Source organism: Oxyura jamaicensis, chromosome 11 (assembly GCF_011077185.1).
Source record: "Oxyura jamaicensis isolate SHBP4307 breed ruddy duck chromosome 11, BPBGC_Ojam_1.0, whole genome shotgun sequence".
NCBI classification, from domain to species: domain Eukaryota; kingdom Metazoa; phylum Chordata; class Aves; order Anseriformes; family Anatidae; genus Oxyura; species Oxyura jamaicensis.
In genome coordinates this window covers 14860274-14886100 of record NC_048903.1, presented here as the reverse complement: position 1 = coordinate 14886100, position 25827 = coordinate 14860274, and the positions used below count along the sequence as shown (strand labels likewise).

Here is a 25827-nt window from a genome sequence, read left to right as displayed (position 1 = left end):
GGAGTCAAAAAATAGTTCAAAAGCAGTTGGTCACATTTATCACTCTCCATTTTGTTTCCAACCTAAAGAGCTAGATGTCTTCTGAGCCAACCAAAACAGCCAATGCAAGCATTCAGGTACTGAGTGAAACAGAAACAGTCCCCTGTCTTTAGATGCCAAATGCAAAAGAAAGAGAGTCTGTAACTTAAGGAAGAAACTTGGATAATGCTCCAAAGACAAGTGGCAATTTCATAAATTTTAGACAGACCAGTTGTAGTCATAAAACTGTGCAAAAAACACCTAACATTCTTCTTGTTAATGTGCAAAAGCATTGAATATTTTTGCAGATGTAATTATAGGTGATCTTATAGAGAACTGTCAATTCTATTTTTATTTTAATACAGATTTTACTTTAACAAAATGTTCTGAGGAAGGCGACATTTCTTGCATTCAGAGATGAAATTTAAGGTGATCTGATGAAAACGTAAAAGTGGGGAGGGGTTAAACTTGAGAGATTTTTAATTAAAAAAATACTGGATACAGTCTCTGGATCCACATGACTTGACACATGCTACCACAATGGGGTAATTGTGTATGAGAACATAAAAACAGAAGGAAAGAAAAACAAAAAAGGGAAGAAAGAAAAAAGGTATTTATGCAGAAAGCCAATCCCTAGACTTTAATAAGGCACAGTACCACCACATGGGGGGGAGGGTGGGGAAAGAAAAAACAAGTTTCACCCTAATATTATTATGAATGTTTCAAATGCAGTCAAACTTTGATCTTATTTAAATTTAAGATACATTCTGTCTGCAACAGTAACTTCTGAACTATGCATGTTTCCATACTTAATTCAACGTGAATATTTTTGAGTATCTCAAAACGTAAAACATCGTCCAGAAGCTTGTGTCTGAGTAGCACTGTCAGAATGACAGCTGTATATTTGGGGAAGTTCAAAAAACAAATTTAATAGCTCAACCATTTCTAGCTTTAATTCACAAAATACATTTCTACAGATTTCAAAGATTTGTGAAGGTTAAAAAATATATTCACACTTTGAACAGTATTATGTAGTGTCAATGATCGTCTCTAGCATCAGTTAACATCAGAAGTATCTAACAAAGATAATTCTGCTACAGAACTGTTAATGACATTATGGCATAATGATATCACTAGTAATTCATTTAAATCATATATTCCGTTTTTCAGGATCCTTTGTTATCTATGCAATAACTTGCTGAACAGATTCCATATGGAATATGTGCAAATAGAATTTATCATGTCTATGATTTAATTGTGATTAAATTAGAATTAAAATATAATAATAACAAGCATGCAATATGTCAGTTACAATATAGGAAAATCCAGAAGAAGAGTATTCTAGAGTGCATTTTTAGCAGGCTCTGAAATCTTAATTGCACCCACAAGGTTTCACAACACTTCTGCTTGCAGCATGAAAAATGAATGTACTCATGGAGTCTGAGGCCTCAGTAAAGGAGGCCAGCTGAAAATCTGGCCCTCTCCATTTTGGGTCTGGTTAGGGAAATAATAAGAGACTAAGGTTCCAAACAGAGACTCATAATTCATAACTGCTGTCTTTTCTGTATTTCTACACACAGCATAAGTGAATAAACTGTAAGCATATGCCAATTCTTACCAAAAAAAAAAAAAAAAAAAAAAAAAAAGGAAATAACTGCAGTGAAAATCTACATACAGAAGTCATAATTGTGAATTGCTGCTACCAATTCAGAAAATTCTCAGTAGTAGATTTTGGCAAACACTATTTTATATCTTTAGAGTAATTCAAGTTTTTTCAGGATAATTTCTCTCATTTTTTCCTCCTCAAACATTGAGAACATTAAATTGGTTTGGCTGAAGATTACCTTAATTCAAACCAAGTGGCACTATGCACCACTCATAACTAAAGAGGCACATAAAAATTTCATGTGTAACTTTACTGCTCAGTTCTACCTACTAACTGTTCTGCTTATGTCAGTGTTCTTACACTGAGGATCAGGCAAGCACTGTGCTTCATGACTGGCAACAGGTCAATACCTATTTTTGAAATTTTGGAACTGAAATATTAGCCCTCCTTCCCAATTAAAGCATGGAGATTTTAGTCAAATACATGATGGCTGGGAAATAGGTACCACAGCATCACATCCACAAATCCACACTCCTGCACCAATACCAAACCCTACGGACTGTGAACTATCAAAGATGCTGGCTAGATTTAAATGCTACATTGCGTAAAAGCACAGGAGGGCAGTAATTTTGTCTATAAAGTGGGATTAATACCAACCATAATTCCTCACATTGTGCCCACTCAATGAAGAGGAGATTCAACTCGATGTTTTTTAGTTCCAAAAGCTTAATATGAAAGATTGGGTTGTCTGCCTCATCCAACTGCACAAAACGCAGCTAATGCCAAATCCATCTTAGCCCAGAACGTTATTATAAACAGATCATTTGATTTTCCGTAACAGAGACATTCAATCAACTGCCTGAGCTGGAAAATAGCAGAAAGGAAAGACTAAATAGAGATAAAAAAAAAAAAAAAAAAAAAAAAAAACCTTGAACAAAGTTAGCCATTAGGTGCACTGAGGCCTTTTTCCTGTTCTCACCTGAACCCTAGCACTATGTTCACAAGGAAGGTGGAAGTCATCTGCTCCTGACAGAAATTCCCACTGGGGAATGTATCTCCAGACAACAAGCCAGGGATACTAGAAGAGTGCCAGAAATCACAGTAAAAATCACAGAAATTACAGCATTGCATTTCAAAACTGCAAGAGAGCCTAAAATTAGTTGCTATTACCACACTATAATGAATTGGCTTTCAATACAGAATGTGTTCTTTGAACCCTTTGGCCCTATCTTTTATCAGGTAAGACTAGTATTTCATGTATTAGTCACATCATGTTCAGGTTGTGCTACAGTCCCATAATGATCTAAGAGGTAGACTAGCAATATTGTTTTATTCTGTCAGAAGACTTTGGGAGATTCAACTGCAATTTCTACACTCAACTTATTCTGCCCACAGCATTTTTTTAACTGAGAGAGAAAAAAAAACTGGAGAGCACCGTTCTGTAGGTAAGGTAAGCTTATATTATGCTGTGATCCTGAAACTGTAGGATCTAGGATGATCTATAAAAACCTTCTATCCCAAAGCTTCATTTGAGCCTACATAGATTAAAAAAAAAGTCTCAAAAAGAAACAGCTGTATCAACTCAAGAGTGTAGATAATGGAAATAAAAGAACGACTTTTTCTGTGAGGATTTTCTAGAGTATATTTATAGGAATATAGCATAATTTACCAGTGTTTATATACTCTGAGCCCAATTTTTATCCATGGACAAGGCTGCAACACCTAACAAATCCAAAAAGGAATAAAAGGTTCCTATCAAATATCTACAAGGCATAAAAACTTGAAGATGAATCATCTGATTTTTACCTTTAAATAAGAATGCCTTCTTAGCTCTTAAGTTCTACTCTAATTTGTATTAAATGTTTGTTTCCAGAGCAAGTTTTTCCTCCTGTTTATTATTTATGTTTTTCTTAGATCTCCCTCTGTTGCATCATTTGTTTTCTCTATGAAACCAGCCCCTGTTAAAATCCTGCTGAACAAAGGCTGAAATTTCTTCATTCTTCAGGTAGTTTCCAGAATCTCTCAGATTCTCAAACACATTCAAGAAGGCATTTTTTTTACCCAATTTACTCTCTTAACAATTTTTTCCTCTTCCCCCATGAAACCCTTCACCAGCTGCAATTGGTTTTCATCTTTTAAGTGGATGAAATTTAGCTATACTTCTGAAGTAGTTCAGTTTTAGCTTTCTCATTCAGGAGAAGATCAGTTAAACACAGTCCTTTAAGACTGTCTTCCAATTGCTATCAGTCAGGGAAGAACCTGCTCCAAAGCTGTGATACAGCTATGAGAATATCCATTTATGTGCTGACAAGTTGTAGTATCCAGGCCATAAAGTGTTTCAGAAGAGCAGAATCTCACAAGACAAGCAAATCAGTAGATTTTATATTTTATAAAGTTTCTCTATTTTATAAAGTTTCATCTATTGGGTCAGGTGCCACCAAGACCAACAGTTTCTGTAGAATACCATTGTCTCAGAAAGCAATGGTAGAATAGAGAAATTAAGCAGACAAGAAAACTGGCTGCTCCCAGAGGTTTAAGATGTTCACCACTGAATAGTAAAGCCCTCTCCACAGTGTGTTTGGAGAAATAAAAATGCACACGTTTATTGAAAAGCATGAGTGTGTGTGTGTTCATATACAATTTCTCCTTCACACTTAACAAATTACTGTAGTTTTGCCCAAGAAAACAAGATCTATAAAACTCAGAACTCAAACGATAGCTTTGTTCACAAATATATATATATATGTTATTTGCTTTTTTCCTACTGCTTTATTATTAAAGAATTTGTAAGAGATGTTGTGAGAAGGCTTTATACTCATCACTATCTACTGTGTTCATTATTAAGACTTACAGCTACTATGTATGAACTGTAAACATATGACAGTGTGTCCTCTCGTACAGGTACATGAAAGCAGAGGTAACAAAGCCTTATGAAAGTTAAGCTACCAACTTATGGACTTGCCAAAGCACAAAGAACAAGACTCAGCCTGTCACTGAAGCCTGTAAGATTTCTTTCAATTGTTCAAAAAGCTACTAATGCAAAGGAATCACTGATCTGACAAAAGCCTCTGGACACGACTGCAAAACAAACAAACAAAGAGACAAAAGTAGTTAGTGCACATTAGGGCTGGAAAACACATAGGGCTGGCATTGCAGTAATAAGATGCTATTGCTATATAATTGCTTTTCTGACCATATCCAGACATAGTTAAATCACAAAAAATCAGAGCCAGAAAAACGTAGTAGGTCTTCCAGTCCATTCTCCTGCCAGTGCAGATGATTGTAAGGTAACTCTTCTGTATCTGCATCAGATAAAAGACCTACAGCCACAGGCAGTGTGTGGGGTCTGGTTTCCATCCAGCCTCAGAGTTTAAACAAAATATAGCTGGAAATTCATTTTTGTCAAAACCCCACAAGTTTCACAGACCCTAGATGCAGACCTTAGATTTTCCTGTAATGCTTAGAGTAGTTCTGCCAGACACACACACGTCTACGCACAGATGCAAGACAGAAATATCTAAAGGCCAGACAGAGGCTGTTTTCTATTACTAATTTTTTTCAAAATAAAATGAGAGTGAAACATTGGTAAAATCTGTCCATCACTGGCAATATAGCTAAACAGTGGTAAAACAATATATGCTAACAGAAGTAAAACAGAAGTTCACATCTAAGGATTTATAACATGCATATCAAATGGACTACATAGGATGACCATATGGTACGACTGGCAACATACAAATCAGGAGCTACATTTGAAAAAAAGGTAGTTTTAACTTTTCACTGTACCATATCCTGTTTTTAAATAAATGTAGCATATTAAAAACATGAAGGAATTAAATTAAATTTCTTTCTAATCTTTCTGTTCTAAATTAGAACAATTACTGTTCTTACATTATGAAACTGAGTTGGTATCAAAGCATAATACTGCAAGGGTCTGTCTTTCTATTTCAAGAAAATTTGAATATGTGAAGATGCTGTATGGTAAGAAAACTTTGTTACAAAGGATTTTGGTAATAAAGAATCTTGTGTTAGAACTCCGTTTTGACAATTCTTTGAATCTGAAAGACAGGTAAGTACTAAAATGTCATCTGTCTATCCAAGTGAGATTTAGCTTTGGCAGTATTTAAAGAGTGAAAAAAAATAATCATATATATATATATATATATATATATTTTCCCCACAGACAATATATTTTCAAAGCTTTCCAAGAGGCCATATGCTCCTCAGAGGTACAGTAATGTGTTACAAAAATATTTGCGGAAAAAAAAAGCTAAGTTTGAATAGTCACAACAATCATTTGGACAAACTGGATAAAAGCACCATGTGTGGAATTTATTGTCAAGAGCTGATACTTAGAAATTTCAAATCATTTCTTCAATTTAAAGATGGCTGTTCTGTCAAGCTAAATTAAACCAACCATTTGGAAGTTAATTTGATTATCTCAATATAAATTGGTCTATTGCTAAGTTTTGGCTGAAAGGGCTATGTTTTTTTAAAAACTTTTTTAAAAAGAGAGAGATAGGAGGCTAGACAAGAAAGCAAGACAAGTCTCTGAACTCTTGCAAACCACAGCAAAACTGATAAAAGTGACCTAAGCTTTAATACAGTTCACCTTTGGCCCTCCTCAATAACCATAGGGGTATCAATGCCCCCTTTAAGCTTAAGCTGGGGCTACACTTTGAATAGTCAGAGAACTGTAATTATTATATATATATATTTTTAAGATGAAAACAAATAGCCTCATTCATCTACTGTAGTTTCTGATCAGACCAGCTATGGTGAATGCTGCCAATTTTGCTCAGATCATAAACAAACTGAAATAACAAGAAATTAATAAATAAAATTTTCTGAGTACTTACACATTCTTGGATTTGAATGCTTCAGCAAATTGCTGAACACTGTGAAGAGAAGCAAGATCTAAGGTCATTGCTTCTACCTTGGCTTTATGCTGGAAGAAGAGAAAATAAATAAATAAAAGATAAATAACAGCTTGTTTAGTTCACAGTATCATATTATAGTACCCGTGTTATGAAACATGTCTGATTCTCTTGTTCAACCCCAAAGTGAATACAAATCATCAAAAAGAATGGATGAGTACAATATTCAGTGCCAAAAATAGCATTTTATTGTTGTGGTTCTGCTAAAAATATACACCATATAGTGCATAGCTTTAAATAATACAATAAATTGACACAAGGTAGTTTTGAGGTTAATATGGTATCATTTTCCTTCCATTTAGCTGGTGAAACTCCTATGTAAGTCATGAAATAAAAGGTACAGTAAGCATTATTCTTAATGCAAGCATTTTTAAAATATTATGCCAACAGAAGAATATTCAGTAAATACTCTATAAAAAATAGCTAAATTCAAACTTACACATATTAACCCAAAACAATCTGTTATTCACAGCAGGTAATAAAAAAGACACCATAAAATAAGTGTAGAAATCAACTTACAAGCCTACATAGTTTTTCATACAGTAGGAGTTTACCAGGGTAGATTTTCTAAAGATATTTTATGATATTAAACCAACTTTTCATCTAGAGGAGGATGCACAATGCCGCAAAATGACAGGTTAACCTCAAGGTGCTCACCTCAGGCACCAACCAAAACACCACTTCTTCATATTTTCTACCTCAAGATTCCTGCCCACATACCTTTTGAAATGCTTACACTCCCAAGCTCAGAACAAAATGAATCAAAAGTCTATTTCCATTGCAACCACTGATCAGCCAGGATCAAGTGGACTACGGCTCTTCCAAGCCACAGTTTTGAAATTGCTGTCACTTGATTTGGTTATATGAATGCATTGTGTCTCTGCACTGCAATGCCCAGCAATCTTTAGTTCTTCCACAAACACCACTTTAAGACGTCCTCTGCCATGACATACATGTCGCATAGATCCCCTTAGGAATGGTGTACACGTGCATTTGTGCTTGCCCTCAATTTTAGGATCAGTGCTGCTCAGCACTGCACAAACTCTGCCACCTAAAGGAAGCTGGCAAGAGCCCTGTACTCCCTCCAAACCTAGACTTGCCAATCTTCAGTCCAATCTACATAGCTCATTCAGGAGAAAATAAGAGGGAGGTTTCATGCTGTTCCAACTTGCTACTTATAACTGTGCATACGTATATACATACATACTGCTACATATAACTATACATCATCATCTAGACTGGTTATTAGCACTGCTAGAAGAAAGAGTAAGAAAAAGACGAGCAGATACAATGGTCCTATGTAACCAAAGGCAGCACTTGAGTGGAGAGGCAATAGTAGATTTTGCAGCATGGTGCAATGAGATCTACTGTGATTACAAAGTAATACAATGGGCATTTCTGGAGGAAGAGAAAAGAAGAGGTATGCGTATCAGCACAAGAGGTAGCCAAGAATAGCACTCCCATTATCTCCCAAGTTCAAGCAATTCATCCAATCTCTGTTTCATTGCATCTGGTGCTTTTCTCACTGCATTTTTTATTTATTTATTTATTTCACTAGAACCCATTCTGCCTGCTACAGTTACCTTGCAGGTTGGGTTTAAATAGAATGTCAGTCAAATTCCTTTTGTCCCAGTCCAGCCAGACTTAATACAGCAGAAATAAATAAAGCCAAAATTTTGACAGCTTCAGGAAGTATCAATTGATGGAATCTGAAAATGTTAAACACAACATCCCTATGAAGAGTCTTTTCACCCTCACAAGACACACATCATTCGAGTTCTGGGATTCATTTTGCCCCACCCGGTAAATGTTTTCTTCTGTTTGATAGTCAGAGACTTGCGAAAGTCGATGCTGCCTTGCGTTACGCAATAGAGCTGCATAACAACTCTTCAGCTTTGCGGATCAAAGCTGCTTACTTCATAGGGAAGAGTGTGCATAGTTGAGTTTATTTCGCTTCTGCTTTCCTCAGATTTTTCAGCAGCATTCTCCTGCTTCTCCCAAAGGGAAAAGGACAAGAACGCTATAAATACAGAGACATAAGGGGGATCAAAAAAATAAAAATAATTGTCAAGTAGTTCAGCAGACTATAACACAAGCTGTTAGTTACTGTCTTCTTGGGGACGCAGATTCAAGTCCACAAGGTATTGCTTTTCCTCTTGGTGTCAGATTTTAGGTGTCTGCTACTGATTCCAAGAATGCAAAAGAAGTGTCTGTGCAATTCAAGTCCAAGAGAAAAAAAAAAAAAATGTGATTACTCTAAAACACTTTCAGAAATAGAAATTAAACAGGCTAATATTGGCCTGGGTTTGTGGATAAATATATTGAAGATGTAAAGATCAGAAACTTCAAAAATCATAAATTACTGAAAGTGATAAATGGTTAACTGTTAAATAGCAAATGCAAATTATAATTATTGTGGTTTTTTTGGTACAAGTTCCAACCATGAAATGAGGCCATCTTTTCAATTCATGCTCCATTTTCTTCAGCCAGTAAAATAGTTTATTTCAAACAATTTAACACTACTCGCCCTTTTTTATCCTTTTAGTTTTGTTACACATACAGTTGCAGAAAAATATAAAAGAAAATACTTATTAAGAAATTCAAGAAACCACTGAAAATGATCTGAGAAAAATTAAAAAGGGGGGCACAAAGAGCGATAGTTTTCATATTTTTTTCTATTGAAGAGGTAGCAGAAGCAAATGACAAAATATTTTTTCCATATTCTCCTTGCTTTTGCTTTTTTAACAAGGCTGACACTGACAGCTTCATATGTGCACAAGGTGTGTACTCCACACAGGAGACACACAGTTGCTCCGTTTCCCTCATAGGAGAAAATGGAGCACGTGACATCCAAAGCACTCACAGCAGAACGTGCCACCCAAGTTTATGAAGGCATGCGAAAAGCCAAGCTGAGCATTTTCTCGAAACAGTAACTGGGGAAGGAACTGTGGGCTTTGGCAAGCTCCCCAACTTTTCTGTTTCAAACTCTTCCTGGCAAACTGAGATTCAAGCACTTCTCACTCCACAGAGACCATCAGTTCCTTCTGTAGCTTGAGAACGTCAAATGCTAAGCCTTTAGCACCAACCCGTTTTCACTCCAAATTTTTCTACTCCCTTACTTCTGTTGCAATTAAAAAATAAAAATAAATAAATTTAAAAAGCAGCATACTTGCAAGCTACATTCCTAATAGTGTAAGAATAATTCCAATCAGTGACACATACAAACAATTGGGTTTTGTTTGTTTTTAAAAGTAACTCATTATTACCTTTCTTGCAATGTGTTTCCTCTATGCCTTGTAAGCACAGATTGTGGTATTAAAAATAAATAAATAAATATATAAAATTTGTATTAAAAAATAATAATAATAAAATTCTAAAAGGCATGATAACTGTAACTGTAACCCAGTCAGAACCAATTGCTAATGGTATACTGCAAATCCCGATCTAACATGTCATAATTTTATTACGTTGATGTCTCTCACCATTTCACTTTGCGTACTTTTGGTACTGAATTATGTCTCATTTTATGTTAAGAAATCTTAAATGGGACTTCTCACTTTCCCAAATACAAAAGACGGTTAAGCTTAAAACTGACTTCATAATATTCAACACACAAAGGCAGAATACTCCAGATTTTTTTTAAATTAAGTTGAATAAAGATATTAATGCTCCCTCTGCTACTTTATTTTCAATTACATTATTGAAGGTGAAACTAAATAACAGAACAGGTGTACAAGAATTTAGAGAGCTCACTTCTAAATCACAGCAGCATTCCCATATGGTGCCTATCACGAGCCAGTGCAAAACGAGCTGGTGCCCTGGCTGCAGATCCCCCAGGACAACTGTTCCAGCCACAGCCAGAACAACTTTCTCAACCTAACTCGGACCATCTTTGCAAACTGGCCGAAAGGAGAATGCACACAAGAGGGTAGAGCTTACGCGGTCTGCTGAGCCTGGCGAAAACAATGACAACTGGAACCAACTGAAACAGTGCGGTTGGGAGGGGGAGTATTTGCATTTCATGAAGCCCAAAGAGCAGTTGGAGGCTAACAACGTCTAGGCACCAACATCCTGTCTTTGAAGAAAGAGCCAAAGGCGTATTATTCTCTAGCTCCTAACAAGTTCTCTTCTAACAACAGAATAGCATTTTGAAAAATGCAAAGAAAAAAAATGTATCTTGTATTTGATGGTTTTATGCCCAGTTCTAAAAGCATTTTATCAATATTTTCAGATAAGTTTCGTTGCTCTCAACAGAAATAACACCAGCAGTCTGTTTAGTTTTGTATGCAAGGTGCTCCCTGTTGAAGTAAAAATATTAAAAATGCTTAAGTGCAATTGGTTATATTTTGCACTCATGCTAGGAAAATGCTTATTGAGGCAGAAACTAACAAGAAAGTGAAAACATCCAGAAAGCAAGCAATTTCACTATATGCAATGTATTCACTTTACAGCTTAAAAACTGTTTAAAAATGAACACTGCATGGTAGAGTAGTTTGGCAGTAAACATGATTGTGCATTTGTGTCTTGGTATTGAAGAAGGAGCCCTTTTTCATAGTGAATTTTTCATTCAAATGTAAGTGATGATTTACGTTAAATATAGGTAAAGCACAGCTACATTTTCCTGAAGGATTGCAAGGAAGTGAAGAGCAGTACAATAAGTTGAGGCATAAAAGCTTTCTCTGTCATAATATTTATTATAATGGCATATAAAATAGCTGAAATAAATAATAGATGACTAAAAGTAAATTCATATGATAAAGAATCTTTCAGCAGACACCATTACTTCTGACTGCTCCAGTTTCATAGAGAGTTGAAGAGTCTTAATAAATATGCTGTAGCCCCTGTATCTCATGTAAGTACAAGTCATTTTGTGAGGGGCTACTTAAAATGTAACGTAGTGGACACTAGATAATTTACTGCCTAATTTTTCTCTCAAAAGGTATCATGTATATATCTGGCATTTAAAAGCCCTTAACTCAAAACTGAATACACGTCACAACAACTAAAATATCTGACTTTGAAGGACTGAAAACATAATAAATTGGTTTTAAAAGTTTCCTTTGATTTAAAAAAAAATCTTGATGACGTGGTGTGCAAATAATTATATTAAGCAATGTGAGAAATAGAAAATATTCAGAAAAAAAAAAAAAAGAATTTGGCATCAAAAAAGATGAAAAGACTGTGGATTTAACTTAAAATAGGTAAAATGAACAAATTACCAAAACTCAGCATATGACAAGCAATGCTCAAATAAAACTATATTTCCATGCTGAGGTCGAAGTAGAGGATGTTTCAGATGCATGTATGACAATTTGACACACAGCTTATGACAGTCAATAGCCAGTACCATGCACTATTTATGGAGGTACATAATAGGGAAAAAGGCTTTCACTCAGGATTAGGACTGTAAATATTATTGTCCCTAATGTATTCAACATTTGGTACTTCATGCAAAATGGTATTTATGTAATGCCAGCTTCTTATTGTTGTGGGCTTTGAATGCTATACATCTACTTCTCATGGAACTGAGTGGGCAAGTGAATCTTAACTGCCTCACGAGTAACCAAATCCACATACTAGATGCTTTAATAATACATTGTTATGCTACATTTGAGATACCTTAAAGTCCATTAGAAGAGATCGTGGTTGAACAGTTTTACACTAATTTTTCTAGTTTTTCTTTACATCCATGTATCAGAACTTTCTATATAAGAATTTCAAATTTTCACTAACTTTATGCAAGAGAAGTTATTGATAAAAAATACCTAAATATTATTTTATTAACCAATACATGTGATCTACAAAGAAACAACTGGGATTGACTGTGATTCTTCGTTACAATCAGAGATTATAAGGATTCTGTTTCTTTCTTTCGGAAAAAAAAAAAAAAAAAAAAAAAAAATGTAATACTTGGTTTCACTATTTCCCAATGTTTTTGTTTTACCTATATTTTAGTTATAATTTGCTGGTTCAAATTATTCTAGTACTCATCTTGCTCAGTCCTGTTGAACACACTTCCATGCTGCAAATTAACCTTCTCAAAATAATGATTTCATAAAGCCTGGTTGTTCCTGTGTAAGTAACAAGATCTTCATGTCCTCCACAAAAATACAATTCCAGCAGTGGTTGCCTTCATCCAACTCAAATGAATAGCACGTCTCTGGAGATCAAATGGGTCAAAATTAGTCTACACATTGTTAGGATTACTGATCATCCTCAGACCTACATTTTACCATGAAGAATAGCTCATTATGATTATTTCCCTTTTCTCCACCCCTTCTGCAGAACATATATGGATGTTTGGCAGAGAAATATTTATGTTTTTAGCATCTTCTGCAACTTAAAGCAGTAGGAGGCCTCTTCAGAAAAACCTGAAGCCATCAAGCTGAAGTGTGATTGTATTACAAATGCACATCTTAAAGCTGAAACTGTGATAGTGTAGAACAAACTTCTAAATAAGAGATTTAACTATTAAGCTCAATTTGGTTATAACAGCAACAGAGAAGCCTGCATCTTCAACTGGCAAGAAATTAAAAACTCAGACAACAAATGAGCAAATTTAAATTCTGAAGACATGAAATAATAATAAAGAAGACCTGATAAAGAGTTCTAGTTTTTGACAATGCCTTATGCCAACCCAGCAATTGGTCCTCCCATTTAAAGAAAGCACTATTCACAGAATTATTTTTCCTTCTTCCAAATACTTAATTTACTTATAATTTCAAATCTATGTCATAAATACAACTATGTGAAGTCTCTAGGTACAGTTTGTATATTTGAGTTGGACATGGAAGTGCTTTCTTAGTCATGCAGTCATTTTAAATCTCCAATATTTCTAAACTGTGTATTTATTTCTATGTAAATGTCTACATATAAAAAGAAATACAAAACACACTTATCTATTTCTATGTGGCCACTCAATTTTTATCAGGTGTTAATATATTTTCTTCTCTTCAGCAATAAATACCAGTACTATGAGCAATATTATATTATTTCACAATCTGTACATTAGCTAACTCTTAGATCAATATCTCTGGAAATTTGGCCTTTTATATCTTCTGAAGACAACTATAAAGGGGGAAAAAAATGCATTTTCTTTTGAAATTAATATGTTCAGAGAAATAAACTACAACACAACAATCTTAAATCATACTTAAAAAGAGTAAGAAAAGTCAGTTTCCAAAGAAATTTTAAAAATTACTTATTCCTTAAAAATACAGAAAAAAAAAAAAAAAGATATACAGAAATTACTAGACTATAATTTTGGAATACTTCAATTTACAGGCTCCAAATGTCCCTGATTTTTCTTGGATGCACATGGTTTCATTACACGCAGTACACATCTGCTTCAATAACAAGAAATTACATGCATTTAAAAAAATATCTACCATAAGTTTTGGCAGCAGGAATTTGTCTAGCTCTTAATGTACATGAACTGATGGTATTTCCTTGGAAGCCTACTTATAGCTGGATTTTTTCCTTTCCCTAGATGTCAATCATTTCTTTCCATCTCCAAACCTCATTCCTGTAAAGCTCATTTGAACTTATCTTGGGGAATCTCAAATAATCTTGGCAATATATTACATGTGTATGGTTTACTATTCTAATAAACATATCTTCTTGTTTACAGAATAATAGAGGGAGCCTGGGAACATGTAACAGGATCTGGACTGTGGAGAGCCTCCTATTCAAATGCTTTCAATTCTTTTCATTCTGAAAGATTTGAAGTGATTGCAGAACACATTGTCAAAAGCAGCAACAAGGCAAACAGCACTGAGATAATTTAGAAAGTACACACTTTGTTTTCTTCTAAAAACTTGCTCAATTTGAAGTCTTAAGATTAAATAAACCAATGGATTGCTGAGAAATATGCTATAGAGGTGGCAATGGATTTTTCGGAAATGACAGAAGTTGGAGAAAGAACAAGTATTTCTGAAACAGATTACAGCAGTAACACCACTGTTGCAAGACTGTATTATTGTTGTTAATCATCCACAACATTAAAGATGCATTGTCTTATATGTACTGCTACACATAAGCTGACATATAAAACTCACAGCAGGATTTCACATCAAGACTTTGCACATACAGAAAATGTTAGCATCCTTCCTACAGATGCCAGGCAAGACAAGAAAAGCACGATGGTCAAAAGGGCAACAATGTTTAAGTAAATACAAAATGAACCCTTTTCCCCTGTTCTCTCATGATCCATAATCATAAGCTATGTTGTTGCCTGAAAGTGCAGACATGCACTGTGCAGTGCATTAATCCTTCAAACACTAACAGATGCTGGCAGGGATTTAGGCTGGAATGTATTTACAAAGTGACAAATTATGTTCCATATTATACAGAGAGAGAAAGAGCACCCACAAATAGGCTGATAAATGTCAGCTGCAGTCACGACAAACGGTTTATTTTTATTATACTGTAACCACAAATGTTTTTTGCAGGGAGGCCCAAAGATTTATTTGTTGCAGGAAAAAACAAGATTATATATGACACAAAGTAATAACTGTGAGATCACTGATGTTCTGGGCAGCTTGCCCTCCTGGAAGCTATGTTCAGATTGAAAAATGTTGCTTAAAAATGGTATGTTATATGACACAAAATAAATAGTTCATAAATCTGTATTGAAACAACAATAACTAATAATTAAAGACAGGCTTAGGACATGGCTTATACAAGTTAAAAGGAAAGCTTAGTATTTCCTGTAGTGGAATGCTGAAAATGAAGTAACAATATTAAAATAAATCTGATGAAATTGTTTCAGATTAAAAACAAAGTGCTATAATTGCTAGATGGAGGCAACATATATTTTAACCGTGGTCATAGTGCTCTATGAACATTTAGTGCAGCACAATTAATTGGCAGAATAGTGACGTCTGCAGGTTTAAAAATGCATTGCAGCTATTATGAACTACATCAAGGCTTGCCAATAGATTCAAGGTACAGTTTCCACACATACACACACTCCTAATATTGGGAAAACACACATATGCATGTTTTTAAAAGACATTACTTCTTTAATCATGAATAATTTCAGGATGCTTAAACATTAGTAGAAATTAATACATCAGACAAACAAGGAAATGAAACAAAATGAGTAAATAGCTTCTTACGATATTTTAATTTACAGTTCATGGCTTATAAACTCCTAGCTTTAAACAATATAATATATTTATTGTGGATAAAAATAAAAATCTATTTTACAGGACAGTGTCCTCAAAGAAGTAAATGTATATAAAAGTTCTTTCTTTTGTTTCCACAACTGTTCCCATCCCCTACCTAAGAGATACACACAAAATGATATCATTTCAGGTCACATTGCTATGCATGTAATTTTAGAAAGTGAAATAAAAGGATGGAATCACATTAGTAAAGATTTCTTGTAGAAATAAGGGTTGGCAGGACCAGGTTCTTAATATACACTCAATACAGACAATATAGTCTTTGATGAAATAATATTAAGTCTTTCTGCATGTACAAGAAAATATCAGGCATATTTGAACAGTACTAGAATATGGAAACCTGGCATCATGCTACCTGATTTCCGATGACAAATAGAGGATATTTTCTGTACTTTCTTCCTAAAGAAATAAAAATTATGTGACAAAGAAAACAAGAACAAAATAAATACAAAGACTGGAATGAAATTTCTGTGGAAATGTGGCCCGTTTCAGGAGTCATTTTGTTCTATTTGTCATCAACAATGTAGATAAAAAAACAAACACATCATTTAAAACCTGATGTAATTCTAGGGATGCCTAAAAATCCCTGATCAAAGTCCAGACCATGTATTTTACAGATGCAAAAAGCTGATTGGGTTCAGACACAGACTGAAGGGATCATAAGGCCATGTCACATTGTCCTAATAATTAAGAAAGTTAAAAACAGCTTTAGCATAAATGTGGATGAAGTCCAAAATAAACTGTTTCATTTTTTAGTACTCTCATCCTCAAAATCTGAGATTTTCTTTTACCAAACGTGATTTCTTTGGATAAAGTTTTGATCTATAGATAACAAAAAGACTCCAGAAAAACTGTATCATGCAGCAGTGGGAGTGTGAATGCTCACCTACTATTATACTTACTTTTCTTAGATAATTTCTGAAATAAAGATTGCCAGTGAATAATGTAGTTACACAGATGGACACTATACCTTAGAATTATATTCTTACAATAGGTGTACATACAAAACAAGGAAGTGCTGCCACTACAGCAAGTAAAGCAGCAAGAAAAGCATTAATATATATATATATATACTAATTTTAACTTTAAAAATCTTCCTGAATAAGCATGCAAGACTGATATAAAATGACACACATGTTTTATAGAATAGAGGGTGGGGGAAGCAAGGGGGGAAAAAGCCTACTCCCTTTCCCTTCTTTCCCTTTCAGAAAAGAAGCAAAACTGAAACACAAAGAACTGAACATGAAGAGAAGCAGCACGATAAGTCTGTGAGTAACAGTCTCTCTACTGGACAGAAAGACTTTTAGATCCCTTCTGCAGTTCTGCAACCACAGGAGCTAATGACACTCCTAAATGTAGTCATTCAATTATTAAATTATTTTTAATTTAACAGATATTGTCACATAGCTAAATAATTGGCATATATTCTACCTTATTTTTTTGCCTTTTTAGCCGATAGCTTAGGCTTTTCCCAAATTTTAAGGTAAATACTGGCTGTACCTACCTGAACACCTGAAAAAATAGCAGTAACTGTATATCTTACCCATATGCCACATGCAAAAATGTAAAACATATTAAAAAAAAAATCAAAAAGAAAATTTCCAAGCAGATGTTTATAAACAGAAGGTAATGGATAAAAACCCAAACACAATGCTGCATTATGTTACATGATTCACTGATGAACCCATTGGAACTACAGCAAAAAGCCCTCCTGGAAAACTTCCAGAAATTAAAAGGTGCAAACAAGCTGCCTAATACCCTTGCGTAGACTGAATTCTTATGAAGAAAATAAAGTTTATTGTCTGGAAACAGAGAAAGCATGAGGAAAGCACTAAAGCAATGGAGGTGAACAATTAGACAGATGTTCACTTAAGGAAATAAAGAGAACAGAAGAAGCCATCACTGAGGAATTTTACGAGAATACTGACAACTCTGCACCTCATCAAGGGCACTGGTAAAGTTAAAGCCACTGAAGCCATTTCTACTCAACTCTGTGATAACTGCTGACCTTGCAAAATCTGCATTTAGCAAATGTGGCTTAGGAAAATAGCATTATACTTTTCATTTTACTATTTTTTCCAAACACCGTTTATACACTGTACTGTCTGTTTCAAGAAAGTAAACTGTATTTCCTTGTATATTACATATACTCACAATTTTTCCTAGCTATGCCTGTGCATCAGGAAAATCTACATTAAAACAAATAATAATCATCATCTTTGTCATTTAAGTAAAATTAAATACTGTTAATTATATCTGATCTTCATATACGAACGGCTGGAATAGCCTTTGCTTAATACAATTATATATTAATGTAGTTGGAAGATTGTGTAGAGTACTATATATTGCAATATGATTATGGTTTAAAACATACAATTTTGACATGTAACTACCAAAACAATAATGGAGGAAAAACAATATTTTGTTGATAAACTGTCCTATAGAGCAATTATATATATGTATACACACGCATAGATGTAGGCAAAAGGAAGAAAAGGAATTAAACAATAATAAGAGGATTTTTTGAGAAAGACAAAATCTTTTCTGTGTTTGTGCAGGATGAGGTACTAATGTAATTTGTTCCATAAACATATTTCTATGCTTTGTGATAATACTTCCATTGTGGCTTTTCAGAAAAAAAAAAAAAAAAAAAAAAAAAAAAAAAAGTATATATACCCTCCAAATCTCAAGTGCACTACTGTTTTCTCTTTTTCTTTTCTCTACTCATGTATTTTTAAAAATAACTCTCAAAGTAATCTGAAATTGTAGCTCAGTATCACTAAAATGATTTTCATGATTTTCCTGTTTACTGTGGACTACTGCCTATTACATTCATAAATTGTTTCTGAACTGCAAATATAAACATGATATATATCACCTTAGCCATGTAGTACAGCGAACACAAGTATTAGAAGTGAACTATCCAGTTATACAATTGACAGAGTTCCCACCAGCTTTAAAATCCAGACTAGTCTAACTTGTATCATTAGCATAACCTATTTCAGTATCAGGTTGTAGAGACAGGGAGGAAGTACTAATTAATGTAGTAATCTATATATTACTCATACACAAAAGAAAAAAAAAAAATCCTATGGTGCAGATTTTTAACAGCATGTTGTTGTTTTTTAACAGCACCAGACTTTCTTGAGCTTCAGCCACTCACAAAAATGGATAGCTCTTTCATCCCAAACATTTTTGTGCCATTTGCAATATAATCAGTAGTTTGCCCAGGTCTGCAGGGTCACCCTGCTTATTTCCTACACGCTAAAGTTTCAAAGTTCCCAGTAACTCTGGAAAAATTAACAAGAAAATTTCATCATTCACATTTTAAATAATATAAAAGATGTGGAATGTGATTGATTTCACACTAGAGAGAATTGAAATTACAGTTATGGGATAGGGTTTTTTATGTACTGTAAGGTCAAGTAATAGTAAATAATTAATGAATTGTGAAACAAATTTTCTGTAAGACAACACATAAATTATATTCAATAAGATCAAAAAGTGTAGTTACACCAAAAATCCATACAATATATCACAAAATGAAGAAAATGCATGATCCTGAGCAATAAATAGGTTTTTGCCATTATATTGGAATTACTGTTACTCTCTGATGGAATATAAATAACATATTTCCATACATACACATATTTTTCAGAGTTTTTAAGTGTCAAAATCTATAAGAGAAATAAAAGAGGATTTTCAGATTTGTTTTGCTGTTACTTTTTGTAGTAAGGTTTCCTCATGTCTCCAGCAGTGCAGGTGGACTTCATGCATCTGAGAGTAGGATGATCAATTAGATCAAGGCCTAGACAAAACCACAGGTCTCTTTCTCCAGTCTTACTACTCGTTTGGGCTTCAGCCAGTCTAAGGATTATTTATCCATATTACTTCTTTACCAGCCTAAATGTTACGTTCTTTGATGCCGAGGCTGTATCTTACAACTCAGTACAGTGCACTATACAACATTGGAATGATCTTGGTTAGACCTTCTTGGGCCATTGACATACAATAATATGAACTCAAGTCAGGAAAGTCAAAAAGGAAAGTCCTAAACCACCAAAAGTTACCCAATATATTTTGAGTTGATATTTAAAATTAGTTGAATTTGGTGCTTAGTAGATGGAAAAGTTGTTCTTCAACTACATGAAATTCATGTTCTGACTTGCATGATATAAAGAGTTATCTTCTTTATAATAAAATACATATTCTTGCTTAGAGAAGAAACTATTCCAGCTTTCAGATTAAACTGTGGCAAAATAATACATATAGAAAAGGACAAAGGGGAGAGGAAAAATAACCAGCTTTTCAGGAATGGTTTTCTCACTTACCATGGCTGCTTTTCAGTCATTTCAAATTGTTTCTGGGGATAATAAAGGAGAAAAGAATACACATAGCAAAGTTCCTGACAAAATTTTGTATCAAATGCAGGCAATTTATCACACCAGTTTCATAAATAGTTCAGATTAACATCCTTAAAATAAGTAGGACGATGGGACTCCGGCACCAACAGTTTCATTCTATAGACCTGCTTGTTTTGAGTCATGCTACTTGCAGTTAATGACATAGCTGGTGAACAGTACATACAGTCAAAATATAGTTTTGAGATAATTTACAAACACCATATTTTGCATAGCTATAAATTTAAGTCAATAACCCGTAACAGATACGCATATAAACAGCTTGAATACAGTCCTGCCAAAATACACCGAGTTCCATTTAGACATAAGTACTGATCCATTGCCCTGATTCCCAGGGCAATTCTGTGGTTTCTCCTACCAGACTGAAGAAGAAAACATGAAATCACAAATGAGAGGCTTGTAATATTTTTTTAATCTTCTGATTGTATAAACTCATTCATCTTACAACTTTTGAAGACATGCACAAATAAACAAACTTGCCAAGGAAATCTAGAACAGCTTCCAATCTTTACTGTAAAAGAAATGTAAACTTCCAAAAAAGTTATAGAGGTTTCCTTTTCAAAGGTGTTTATATTAATAGCATCTTAAATAATGCAATTATCAAAGAACATCAGTTACAAAGACTCAGTGAAATTACAAAGACAAATTCAGTGGAAATTAAAAATGAAAGTTAATTGTCAGTGAAGCTAGTTTTATACTTTTATAACTATGATCTTATAATGCAATGTGACATTAGAAGCAGTCAGAACTATGCAATTTTTCACAGGAAACCCATGGTTCCTATGCAGTGCTCCACAGGCTATGCTAAGTAGTTTACAAAATCTTGTTGTCCCTATATTATTTCAGGTAAAAATTTCATAACCATCATGTACTGTCAAAATAGTTTCCAGACCTGACAGTGATACACAATAGCTTGGAGTCAGATTATCGTGTACTGTAGCTTCAAATGCCCATGACTATTGCCAATTTCTAACTACCTGACTGACAAAGTTACGTGAAAATAGGCCTTTTCTCCCTTCCCATGGAACCATTCAGCACAGTTTTTGAGAGTCTTTTTTCTTTTACTTTATTCTGTCTTCTCTAATCTAGACGGCAAATTTGATCAGTTCAAGAACACAGTGAATTGCACGAGGTACAACACAGCACTTCCAGGCATGACTCACTAATTCTCTTAGGCCCTTCTGAAAAAGATGTGCCAACATAAGACACAGAAGGTTTACATTTATAAGACTTTGATTAAGTAGGCAATTTTAGGAGGATAGAGACAAGTTAAAGAAAAAAACCTCCAAAAGTATTGAATTTTGTTAAGAAAAAGACAAAACCGGCATTCCTATCATCAACTAAATGCATGGATTATTTAATAAGTGAAATTATCCAGCAATGAAAAAAAAAGAAAAACATCAATGAAGTAGATGCAATAAGCAAATGTAAGCCAACCATTTAGATGCCTTTTAGCACCTGCAAGCATTTGGTTTCAATTCAGTTTTAAAACACCTCACGCTATGGCATTGGACCTCTCCAAACAAAAAGAAAAAAAAAAATCACTTTAAACAGATAAGACAAAAAACCTGAGATATTTCTCAAAACTGCATAAAAAGCTGCATGAGAATTTTTCTAAAGGTGCTAAGTTTAAACTTTCTTGGCTTCTTCCTAAAGAATATGATGGCTATACACTTAAAAATAAAGTTCCATTGAGTACCTGCCAGCACTGTAAAAGTACATGGTACAATTACAGGTCTGGTTCCTAATTTCCCTATTTCAATCCAGCACATTAGCAAATTTAAGCAAGTACCTATTTGCACTTTTAAAGACAAGCAGATAAGCATATCTGCCCCCAGTAAACTCTTTAAAGGTTTATTACTGTGCTCCCACTGTAACTGACAGGAACCAAAGCGTATTGAAAACTTCATCTTTCCTTTAGAAAAAAATGTTGCATTTAAGAAGTTAAATCACTTGGTGTAAATAAGTACATACTTCTAAGGTTTAATATCCAACCAGAAATGTCATTTTGTCATGAGCAGCAGAAGGATGACAGCCAAAAGCGGGAATTGAATCACTTTTAGCAGATCATTTTTCTGTTTCAGTTTGCTGACCTTTGTTTCCAAGCCACTTGATGCTGTTTCAAAGGTGCTACAAAATGCCGAACCCTGCACTGACCAGAGCACATGAAACTGCTCAAACTCGTGCTCCAACGCTACAAATGTTAATTCATCATCCTGTCAAATTAATGACATTCATTCATAAATACCACCCAATCTCCTCCACACCTGGCTGAGTCTTCTGTTCAGCCTAGTGAAACAAACTAATTACACAATTTCTCCTCCTGTCCTTTGGACAGTGTACCTCACTGTGTTTGAAAAGTGCAGTGATATAGAACTAAAAACTGGGCAAATGCCCTTAAATTTGACAGAAGACCAGACAAGCCAGAAAACCCAGGAACGTTAGTTGCTGTAGTCAGTTGATCAGATGCCAAGCCCAGCTCTCCAAACACCATGTGTTAAGACTGTTCCACCAAGCCTTTTAGCTACCTTTCCCATGCAAAATTCATTTAAATGTTTAAGGCCGCTGATTTAAGTAAGCGTGTTTCTTCTGTATCCATGGCCCTCACCAAAAGTACAGCCTCAAACTATGGTACTTGCACACACTCACTTGGGCAAGTGAAAAGATGGACACAAGAAACAGGGTTTCCTTTCCACCCCACCCCCCCCCCCCTTTGATAAGCTACTAGAGCTGTAGACTTTCATACTTCTTGCATAAAACAAAAAGCAAAACCCTCAACCTCCCTGATTCCAAACATAATCCTTCAGCTCTTACTCTGATATCTTAGGTAAAAGAAAAGGGAGAAGGTTCCCTCAAATGCAATTACTTTCTGCCCAGAACATTCACCCCTGTAAAATGGAGGGCGCTAAATCAAATACTCTTAAGCATGAAAAAAGAGACAAAGACCTCCTGTGAACCATTATGATTAAAAACAACCACATTATCTCCTGGCAAAATTTCATGAGCATCTCCATCCACTATGTAATACCTAAGAGCATTCACCAAGTAAGGCTCAGATAAACAAAGCACATGCAGTTCAGAAAAGTTTACATATTCAGCAATATTAGGATTAAATCAATTCTAAAGATGGCCAAAACCAAACATGTAAATTACTGTGGAAGTTTCTTTGCAAAAAATTGTGCTTAAGAATTTTAGGTTCCTCCAGAGTTTAACGAAAGATGTTGAGGATTTACATTTTGAAATTAAGTGCCTAGTCAGTCAAGCCCAGAATTTAGGCACCAAAATATTTTGAACAGAACTAGTCCCAAATAGTAAGGCCAAGCTCTTTCTGCAGCATTTCTTCACAAGCACGTGAATTCCGTTGAACTCACAAAGGGCGTGAAAACTTACTGATATGTGTGGCAAACTGCCATGGATTGTCAGCTGCAGAAACTGGCACCTCTTTCTAGACTGACATCCAGCCTGACCTGCTAGGTCCAGGTTTTAGATGGTACTCAAGTACTCTTTTTTTCCCATAGTGTTGCATTTTATTTGCTTACAAACCTTTAAAGGACCTGTGTTTCTATGTTATCACCTCCTTGTTGTGTCCTGGTAAAAATGGACAGTGGCATTCACGCAGTGAAAAGGCTTTGCTCTGAAATGACCCATCTGCAGCCAAGCCATTCTGTAAGCAGTAATACTGAACAGATTCCTGCATTTTAAAGCATGTTAGGGTGAGGACAAAAGCCAACTCACAAAATAATTTCTCAAGGTTATATGGCAGATCAGAGAAAGAATCTAACCAGAATCATCCAAGCCTCAAAATAATGTTAAAATCCTCACAGCATCAGCCTTCATGAATGTCACCCTTAATAAGGTGTAGAAAAAAAAGAAAAGAAAAGAAAATTTAGAGCTGACCTTTAAAAAATATTCTTGTTATGCTTTTCAACCACTGTGGTGATAAGGAGGAAATGTTTTTCTGAATGAGTACACTGTACCTTTAATGGTTCATTTGTAGTTCAGACTAAAATCTGAACTATTTGTTGTTCATTGTTGTTATATTCTGTTCCAAGGTTCATAATTTGAAAATTGACTTTGGGGACTTTTTGCTTGGTCTATTAAAATGATTCATGTTGCATTCAACATAAATTGTGCGTACACAGAGGAGGTTTAGCACACGTATTCACAGTATAATAACTAAAGTGAATTTTGTACAAGCTGCAGTTTGTGGCATGGTGCAGTATCATTTGTCTTAATTTTTCTTCAGCATTACATTAGGCTAGTGCATTTACATTTTCAGGTATGGCTAAACACTTTAAAACTTTCTTTTTACAGCATGAGTAAAGAGAGAATCAAATCTACATGTTTATATGATGTAACAAAGTAATGCCTTTTTACTGTCTAAAGTACACATGGATTTACTTTCCATTTACCTTCTTGCACAAAGGCAACTGCAAAGTGCATGAAATATTTACCACCTATGAATCATGTAGTGTTCCTATTAAAAAGATGATAATGTTCTGTTTTTCCTTTCAAAAACATATGGTAACAGTCATGGACTCTAAGTGGTTTTGTCAGTCAAAACTACCATTGTAATATCCAGTGAGGTATGAGGGTATCTAGAGTTTCATGAAACTTTAGGGAAATTTAGCATTACTTAACTATCTAAAAGCTATGACTTCAGATACTATGTTCAGAAATACTTATTTTGCAAAATTTATGTGGATTTGCAAAAGGAACATGAATCACAATAAATACATGGGAGAAAAAAAAAAAAAAAAAAAGAAAGAAACCAAGACTTATATAATTGTTACTCTGTCTTCAGTGAGTCTCAGAAAAAGCTTATATGATGAATGTATTTATTCTAAAAAATAATTTCATATTTTAACATGGAATTTTTTGAGAAGATATATCAACTTTCAGCTGAACAGTGTGATTTCTCACTGTAGATTTTTCACTGTTCTTCACTTCTGCAGTACAATTTTCTGCTCACAAATTTTATTACACAAATGCATTTAGCCTCAGTACTTGAGGATAAAAGCATTCAGAAAATCATATCTATGGACAAAATGTGGGAGAAGTCAGTCTGGACAAATAGGCTGTATGTATAAAAATTCTTGCATCTTGTAAGAACAGAATGACCTGCATATTCAGGAACTGATCAATCCCTAATAGTTAATTTTAGTCTGAAATAAACAACAACAACAACAAAGCCTAAACGCACACAGTTCATTTATTTGAGGTTATTATCTGGAACGGATTCTGCACAAAAATAGATAAGCCATTACACACTTAATATTGCATTATGAAAGAGCCAGGCTCATATGGGAATTCTAGCCAACACATTATTTTGTCTTGAAGATATGGAAAAAAACTTTTGTCTTTCTTTTTGATGGTTACAGCAGTCACAAATGATTTCTGGTATGTAGTACAGACTTCTCTAATGCTAGTACGAAGAAGTACTTACACCTGGAGTACTTACACAGACTATATTCTGACCATCAAAGCAGATGTAGGAGAGCCCCATCTTTAGTAGAATAATAGAGCCTGATGTCTGCATAATAAATATTTCTTGCTGATTACACCTAAAAAAAAACATGGAAACTACCAAATTCTTCTATGAGTGTGTATATATATATATATATATATAACATATATGTAGGTAGCGTAAGTAGTTA

At 34.4% G+C, this 25827-nt stretch overlaps 1 protein-coding gene across 5 annotated transcripts in view; it reads right to left on the bottom strand.

The window, feature by feature from the left end:
- WWOX (WW domain containing oxidoreductase) overlaps nt 1–25827 on the bottom strand; it is a 506706-nt gene that overhangs the window by 392076 nt on the left and 88803 nt on the right. For all 5 annotated transcript variants that reach the window (XM_035336413.1, XM_035336412.1, XM_035336414.1 and 2 more), the window contains exon 6: nt 6484–6572. In XM_035336413.1, coding sequence (XP_035192304.1) covers nt 6484–6572 — 89 coding nt within the window. The remainder of the gene's footprint in view (nt 1–6483; nt 6573–25827) is intronic.